Source organism: Papilio polytes, unplaced genomic scaffold, assembly GCF_000836215.1.
Source record: "Papilio polytes unplaced genomic scaffold, Ppol_1.0 DF821845.1, whole genome shotgun sequence".
NCBI lineage: Eukaryota > Metazoa > Arthropoda > Insecta > Lepidoptera > Papilionidae > Papilio > Papilio polytes.
In genome coordinates this window covers 4,059,979-4,068,567 of record NW_013527359.1, presented here as the reverse complement: position 1 = coordinate 4,068,567, position 8,589 = coordinate 4,059,979, and the positions used below count along the sequence as shown (strand labels likewise).

Sequence of the window (8,589 nt, the reverse complement as noted above, 5' to 3'; positions counted from 1 at the left end):
ACGATTTCCCGAATTTCAAAGTGAATTTTTCAAAATACTTTTCCTACATTATCCGCAAATGCAAATATCATTAAAAACTACTTTTTTACTGACACGATTTATATAATTTTTCGGAGGAGAAATTTATTATTTCATTTAATAGTCCAACAACCACACAGCAAAGCTGCGTAGGATTGTATTCAATTAGGGTAACGAGCTTCTCTCGAACGCTTCACAAAATTGCCCATCTTATTAAAGAAATAGTCCTGAAAACCTTTCCTGGACATTTCTCGTGATAAATGAAGCCGACAAACTTCATTAATTAATTGGAATCTTTGATCTCTGCTTTTGTTTTTTGCCTTTTCACTTTCACTATCTTCTAATAGTATTTTTAATATTGCAAGACGAAAAAACAACGCACAACTTTTTATTTTGATATCAGTATGTAAAATGTAATTAACTTTAAAATACACTCTTTACGGTTTTCGTTGAATTATAATTAGGAAATCTGTTTTAATTTACGAAATATCGTAAGTGTTTCATTATTTTACTTTTTAAAAATATCTTTTTATCGTCACTCAAAGTGATACTGCAATCTTATTATCGTGAGAAAGGGGAATTATGTTAAACTTGACGCCCCTTTTATTACCGCTGGGGTCATGCAAATTTTTTATCCTACTCCGTATTACATTTACATGAAAATAATACGAAGGAAAGAAATTTCATTTTTGTATTTATAAATTATGTAATTTACATAAGGAAATTTCAATTTACTCCCTGTGTATTAAAACACTAAGAACATTGTTTCATCAATAGCAATATTTTTTTTAATATAGAATTTTATTTTAATTTAGAATTTTCAATATATAAGAAAACTTCGTAGCCACAGGGTTTGAGGTATATTCTTTATTACAATTGCTACTTACAACAGAGCATTATAATTTATAGGGTTTTTGGAAACTAAATAAAATGTGCCGTGAGAGTTCGGAGTGCACATCTCTCCCATATAACTCAATTCATTTCTTTTGCATTTTCCAGAAAGATAAGATTGAAAATCACTACATTTTCGTGCTCTAAAAATACTGCCTCTTACTGACTCCTTGAAATAATGATACGAACAGGTATGCTGACAATTATCTGAAAACAATTAAATTTAAAAATTACGTTTTATATCCAAAAAGTATTCATGTAAAAATTAAACCCAAAACCTTGCCACAACAGTTGTATTCATAAATATCTATTAATTTACGAACTGGCTTAAATAACTGTAAGGTAAAAATTTAAATAGCTTTTGTCTGCGACTTCGTCCTCGCGGTAAAAAAAACACTTATATGTATACATTGCATATATATTTTCATCCAGATTATCTATGTCTATGCTACATTATATCAAGATACCTTCTAAGAGATATAGATCTATCTAAACATTCGCATTTACAAGATAAATAAGAAGTAAGATTTACATATGTGTTGTTAAACTTACTTCTAACATCAGTTTCTGAGTGACAGCACGGTTCCTGCATGTAACCTCCATTCGGATAGAAATCTGCGTGTCCTCTTGGATTAGTAATACCCAGAAAATCTACATTTGTATGTATCACATCAACAAACGCTGCATCGTTTGCGGAAAATCCTTCTAATAAATGTGGAACTTCAAAAAATGGCCGCGACGCATCTAATGCTGTAAATACATGAAATCTTTCATAGAGTGCGAATTCAAAATGAATTTATACCGTAAATCCTGATTTACAAATGTCGATATACGAAAGTGTGATAAGTTTACTAACCGGTTAATCTTCCTGCTACATAACCGTTAGTTTTAAGCTGAAAACCTGCAGACCCCATCACGTGTGCTCCTAAACTGTGTCCAATTAAATGCACACGAGACATGTCGAATGCGTAATGCTTCGCTATGGCGATTAGCAAATCACTGATCTGAAATAGATATTAGTGTTTAATTAACAAAATTTAGATAGAGCTGAATTCAAGACAAAAACAAAGTCAAGTAATAATTGGTTAAGCAGCTATTTCTTAATTTTTTTTAGGGCTTAACGAGGCTACAAATGTACAGGAAGATTGAAGAAAGTATGGATTCTATGAAAGAGGACATGCTATGAAGGGAGTGAATTTAGATATGAAGGCTGATAGAGATGTAAGGAACAGCACAAATGTGGTGATAGAGATAAGGGCGAGTTGATGATAATGGAAAAAGCCTTACCTGACGGCCAATATCTGCTGTTTTATACGCAGCAGAAAGGTAACTAATATGTGCTATTTGTCTCCAGTCGACCACGATCACATTGACGTCATGTGTATCTAAATATGCGTCCTTTATCAGTTGAGTGGCGGGACCGGAGCCGTCCACTAGCCAGCCGTGTGTCACCAGGATCAGAGGCTTATTGGCCATAAAGTCTGAATTCGTTACATTGTTCAATGATAATAACTGGTAGTTTTTAGGATTCCTCCTGAAATAATTACACGATTTTTTTAGTAATTGTACAATCTTTTTGAGGAAAAAGTTCGGAACAATTTAATTTTCATATCTATAACTATATGTTTATCTATAATATTAAATGATCCGTTGAATATTAGAACAAACCTCCATATCTCTCTGAAATATTTTGTATTAACAACGTCACAAGATACATCGATAAGAATTTGCTGAGAGTAGCGAGCATATGTTTATTGATGTTAACTAAATATCAATGTTTATATTTACCTTGTATATAACCAAAAACTGCAAACATCTGCAGTAGACTGAACAGGCATGACAACATCATCAACTGATGCGGTCAGACTGACGTAATGTGGATTCCCATGCATATCCGTAAAGTAAACCCAATCGGTTCCATAATTCCCCCTAATACCGATACTGTCAGCGTGACAAAAAATCTGAAATATAGTTTAAACTCATTATACCTATTCTATATTATATCACTAAAACCTATGTCGTATTCTACTAACGTTAACGTTTTGATTTTTTATTACAGTGCGTAGTTTACTATACTCGATTTTTTTACTGAACATTAGCAACAATAAAAAAAATCTACCAAAACGACCAGATATAAAAATTATGATGTCAAAAAAAAGAAAAATGTACTTGCGAATATTAGAAATATCAACATAACGGCTACTGTCCGGAACATTTTCGCTCACTAAGCTATTAGATCAAATATTATATACTTAAGATTTCCGCCACACTCCAATTATTTTAACATAATGCAATTTCCTAGTATAACTAAATAAGGCTACCTTAACTAATTTATGAAGTATTGTTATAGTAACTCCGCCATTGAATTTACCATATTTTAATGCATATATTCAATCAAGATAACGGCTAAAAAAAAGTAATCTTACATTGACAATGTTACGAAATACAAATGCATGTATCTGCAATGCCAACGCTCGGGAACACTAACGTATATCATTCTGCCATGATTTCCAAAAAAAAACATTGCACACTTTATTTACCTACATATTTTATTACCACAAGCCATACTCACATGTTACTACTTACTGTAACAAATTAAACGTATCAAGGATGTAAAATTTAAACGATTAAATTCGTCTTACAATGTTATTTACGAAATATGTTAACGCAAATGAGTAAGATAAGTGTTAACCCTGAACGTATACAAAAAATGTTGTAATGTACGTTTTTTCAAGTACAGGGAGAATGAAATGTAAACCGATATTTCTGTAAATCAGTATTATACACCATAGGATAATACGATTAGTTAATAGTTTTATTGACAAACCATTGTATGCTGTAACCACTGATCTGTATAAATGAATTGGTCATTGCTTGGTAATAACAAATGCATCGAATTGAATTTAAACACTTCTGTTGATGTTACTGACAGTCCATTCTATCTCTGTTATTTTGAATCCTCAACAACAACCGATACAGTGCTGTATGTAAGGCGAAATTGAAAAAATCTAAAAAGTACAAAATACCAAGTCTAGATTATCCATTTATAGAGGTCGTTGACTTTATGTTTTTCCCCGGTATCTCATGTCACTTATAGATTATTGATCGGATACAAATAAAATCAAAAGGAATGTGCATAAATTATTTATTGAATAAAATAGTGACAAGAATACACACGGATTATATTATTTAATAAAATAAAAAACCTTTTTTCGCAAAATTCTTCCAAAATCGCTTTTACAAAAATGTCAATTACAGTCAAAACGTTTTCAGTGTTGTATGAAAATTATAAAAGGATTGTTTAGAAAGGTTTACACCCTTAAAAATACGTCTTTTTCACATATTGTACAAACCTCAAAAACAGCTTTAAATAAAAAAAAGCAATAAATAGAAGATAAATTAAAACAACGAATCACATCGTAGCTCCAATATAATAATTAAATATCTCATAACATTTAAAATCTAAAATATCAATAATCATATATTTAAAACTTGCAAAAATTCAATTACAGCACTTAATTAAAAGCAATTATTTTTTAAACATGTTAAAATTTGGTTCAAACCAGAAAAACGAATATATTATTTTCATAAAAGGATATTAATCAATTAATACTCACAATACTGTGTTAAAATAAAATAAAGAAATCATGGCACTGAATGTAGATATTAAAAAGATATAACATTGGTATAACTAAAAAACTAGTTGTTCGGTATATGGTAGATTTAATTCAATTACAATAATTGCAGAAATGTATTAACATTTAGTGACTTTGATAATGCACCTATTTGTTAACAGAAGAACAATAAGGTCTTGAAAAGCGTGTATTTTGACTTTTGTCCTCCTCCATCCTTTGTCCCTAAATGTATTTATAGTTTACAATTTACAAGAAATTAAATGAATTTAATACTAACGAAACATAATACTGAAACTGAAAATAGAAAAATAAATTAAAGCATTACGATTAAAAGGTTTTTTAAATAAATTAGTTCCATGTTAATACAAGCAAATGAGTTAGAAAATTGACTCAATAATTCACAGCCATTAAGTGACAAGTATAATTTAGTGCGCAGTTCTTGTCAACAACAAACATACAAATATCACTTAGAAATATTTCACTTGAATTTTATTTTTGTTAAAAACCAGAAAACCTGGTAAACTTCAGGCACTAGGTTCTTCAAATATTTATACATATACGAAAATATAGAAAAAACAAATTTACGATATATATGAACACACTCTCTCTCACACTACTTTTTTCAATAAAATTAAGGGTAAATAATGCTGAGGTTGAAAGATTAACATAGTGGTTACTGCCACATGACAGGGAAAAATAACCTTGAATAACAACCTTTTTCTATCATCACTAAGTAGACATTAAATCCAAGACAAACAACAATCAATATCATGATAAACGTTATGTTAGTATTTCCCATTACAAAAAAAATACTACAATATTATTGATAGTGTTGTTACACAGTAAATATTATTAAATAGCAACATTGCACTGTTCGAATGGAATAAAATATACCGAATGGAATGTATCAAAACTGTCGACATCATAGAAAGTAAACAATACAAATGAAGGCACAAGATTAACTTTATCTTACAAAAATTTCGAAGCAAAATCAGCAAATTTGCATTTTATAATAGTAGCAAAACAGGTTATAGTGTATCTTTATTTAACAATTTTTATATTTGGTTTATATTGTAAGTCAATCATAATGTAGTTTATAAAACTTACGACACTAGTGTCATTGATCAAAAATTCTATGTCTATATTTAGGTCCAATAGTAAGGTATTTAACAAATATAAAAATGCATACATACACAAATAATTATTTATATTACAAACCAATGTCTTCAACATAGTCTCTTATTACATCAAATGTTTAAAAGTTATGTGCTTTTAGCAAACTGTATAAATAGCATAGCAAAATTTTAACACTCAATTTTCAAACACAATCAAAAATGTGTTAAAACCTGATTAGTGAAAATATAATCCAGGGAACGACTTCTTAAATTCTAGAAATGAGCAAATTTTAATAAATTTAACTGATCACTCAAATCATGCTATCAAAACTTTGATTTTTCTTTCCACCTCTGTCCTACACATAGGACACAATTCAATTTCAGTAATAGAACATCTTTCACAACAACACATATGGCCACAAGGTACAAAAACTATCTCCGATCTAGCGTCCATACATATTACACATTCCCCTTCCAATTCATTTTGTTCTTCTTTCACAGTCAGCACTCCTGAACATGCTTGGTCCTCAACATCTAAAGGAGCAGTAGGTTGGAAATTGTTTTTATCCCTGATCAATATTTCTTGATTGCCATTAGATAATTTTACATTTATATAGAGGTTTATAGCCCTCATTATCCCATCTCTATCAACTGAAAGTGTTACACCACTTTCTTTCAACTTTTCTGAAGTTATATTACCCAAAAATTCACCAGAAAATAAAAATTTCACCAAAAATGGTAAGCAATGTATAACACTTTCTTGTAAAAGGTAATTTGCTAATATTGGGTCCAAATGTTTACTCACATTTAGCAAGTTTTTAGGTGCTGAATCAATAAGCTTCTGATAGTTTTTCAACCAGAAATCTTTGCTGGTATTGTTTTCAATCTCAGCTTCCTTTATAGTTTCAATAAGTTGCTTCCTTCGTTTGTTTCTTTGAGCATACAAATCATCTAATAAATTAACAAGTTGCACCCTTTGTTCTAGCAATTCATTATAATTATATGTGATGTGTAATTTTTTCTTTTCTTGTTCAATAACACTTAGTTTAGCAAGATGTGACGAAATTAATGATATTTCCTCGTTCAAGCTCCACGTCTTTGCATCAACTTTTTCCAGTAACGATGTGACAAGTGCTTTTTGAATATCCTCATCTTCCAAAAGTTGTTGAACTAAAACTGTCCGTGAGTTATCTTTAGCATTTAAAAATTCTGACAGTTTTGAATTACTCTCTGATTCTTGTATTATTATATTTTCTTTGATATTATTTAAATTATCTTTATAACCTTTCAAAAAGTATTGAACTGAATTTTCATCATTCATAAGATTTTCCATTGCCTTTAAAACTTCAGATTTTTTAATATTATCATAGTTCTGTCTAGTTAATTCAAGAAGCCTATCATGCTCTGCTTTTTCATAAGCCAGTTGTTGTTGTATAACTTCTGGCTTAAGACCATCCGATTGAATGAAGTTCTTTACTGTTATATCAATATCTTTTTCATTATCCTGTATTGCTTTTATTAACCTCTGCCTTTCAACTTCCCTCACTTCATGGACTTTAGCTATTTCTGTGTCTAGGTTTATTTGGTCCTGAATAATCTCTGATAAGAACTTGTCTCTTTGTTCCTGATTTGCTTTATGTATCTTTCTCTCTTGTTCAATTATAGCCGCCTCTTGCTCCTCCCATGTCACAGTATTTTGCCTAATAAAAGGATTGTGACTTTTATGTATTTCACGAACTTGTAAGTCTTCAGTCTCTGTTACTAAAGGAGGTATATACTCTATATTTATTGATTCACATAAAAACATCATTATCGCTTTGGTATCTCTGCATGTTATTTCCGAAGGCGGGAATGTAAACTGATCTCCATCAAGATCTATTTGTCCTAAATTACGAGCTAAACAAATTTCCGGACATAATTCAGTCAAGTCCTCATTCTGACGTAAATTTAAATAATTTAAAGCCTTTAAACTACCTATTGACGGTGTCAGATTGGTCAATTTATTATTTGAAACATCCAATATTCTTAAGTTTTCCAAATATTTTATACCATCTGGTATTGCTTTTAGCTGATTATGTTGTAAATGTAGTTCCGTGATGTTAACTAAGTATCTTATGTCATTAGACAAATGACTAAACCTATTGCAGCTTAAATCGATAATCTTAATGAGGTGTAAATCTGTTAACAAACCTCCATGGTCCAATGTTCGTAAATAGTTATTTTGTAAATATAGATTATCTTTCCTGAACACTTTACAAATGGAAAATATTCCAGATGGTAATTGTCGTAGCTCGCAATCAGATAGATCAAAGTCTGGCTCAGGTGATTCCTTAGCCAAGTACAATTTCCGCTCCAATTTAGCTCGCGCGTCGTTGGTATTTTTGTGTAACAACGTCATCGTTGCTCTCTGAACACTTGACACAGCACAACCCATGAAAATATAAATAATATTACGAAACTCCTAAAAACACTGTCACCGATGCATTATATTAATTACACAAGTTTATTAATTATTCACCGAGTATACATCAATTATCAGTCATACACACCGCAACGCAATAAAGGATATACTTTCGCGATACATTGCTTGCTTAAGCAAACGGCTGCTTCGTTTATCTATAAATTACAGACAATGATAAAGATATTGTTACTAATTCCACCACTTTGCAATTCCTAAATTCTTTGTTAAGTATTATGTTATCATTTTGACAATACCGATAACAACAAATGTCAATGTCAGTTATTTTTTTATAGTACCAAGGGACGTTTCATTTTCTGCATTATGCTATTAAGCTAAGTGATAAAACAAGAGAAAAAAAACGCACTCATAATAGTGTAAATTTCCGTGCGAAAGTAGACAAAAATCTTCGTATTCTTACATAAATTGATATTATTTTAATACAAAAACTTACTGTTTGACTCTTTTTAAT

General features: G+C 30.4%; 2 protein-coding genes across 2 annotated transcripts; both read right to left on the bottom strand.

Annotated features, from left to right (window-relative positions):
* Positions 1-869: 869 nt before the first annotated feature.
* On the bottom strand, positions 870-4,338 carry LOC106107893 (pancreatic triacylglycerol lipase-like). Its single transcript, XM_013288906.1, has 6 exons — positions 3,737-4,338; positions 2,698-2,870; positions 2,197-2,443; positions 1,766-1,913; positions 1,462-1,659; positions 870-1,116 (listed from the first exon to the last, which is right to left on the bottom strand). Exons 1-6 carry the CDS (start codon positions 3,800-3,802, stop codon positions 902-904), a joined length of 1,047 nt encoding a protein of 348 aa, XP_013144360.1. The 5' UTR covers positions 3,803-4,338; the 3' UTR covers positions 870-901.
* A 68-nt stretch (positions 4,339-4,406) lies between these two features.
* LOC106107890 (E3 ubiquitin-protein ligase LRSAM1-like) lies at positions 4,407-8,378 on the bottom strand. Its single transcript, XM_013288904.1, has one exon. The coding sequence runs from the start codon at positions 8,091-8,093 to the stop codon at positions 5,976-5,978; it is 2,118 nt and encodes a 705-aa protein (XP_013144358.1). The 5' UTR covers positions 8,094-8,378; the 3' UTR covers positions 4,407-5,975.
* Between the last annotated feature and the right edge of the window lie 211 nt (positions 8,379-8,589).

What these genes read in the sequence shown, in the direction of transcription:
- LOC106107893 (XM_013288906.1), bottom strand. Translation starts at nt 3,802, where the DNA reads ATGCATTTGTTATTACCAAGCAATGACCAATTCATTTATACAGATCAG. An exon ending in AGTGGTTACAGCATACAATG is followed by an intron (nt 2,871 to 3,736) that starts GTTTGTCAATAA and finishes ACTATATTTCAG; the next exon opens with ATTTTTTGTCACGCTGACAG. An exon ending in CAGCAGATATTGGCCGTCAG is followed by an intron (nt 1,914 to 2,196) that starts GTAAGGCTTTTT and finishes TATCTATTTCAG; the next exon opens with ATCAGTGATTTGCTAATCGC.
- LOC106107890 (XM_013288904.1), bottom strand. Translation starts at nt 8,093, where the DNA reads ATGGGTTGTGCTGTGTCAAGTGTTCAGAGAGCAACGATGACGTTGTTA.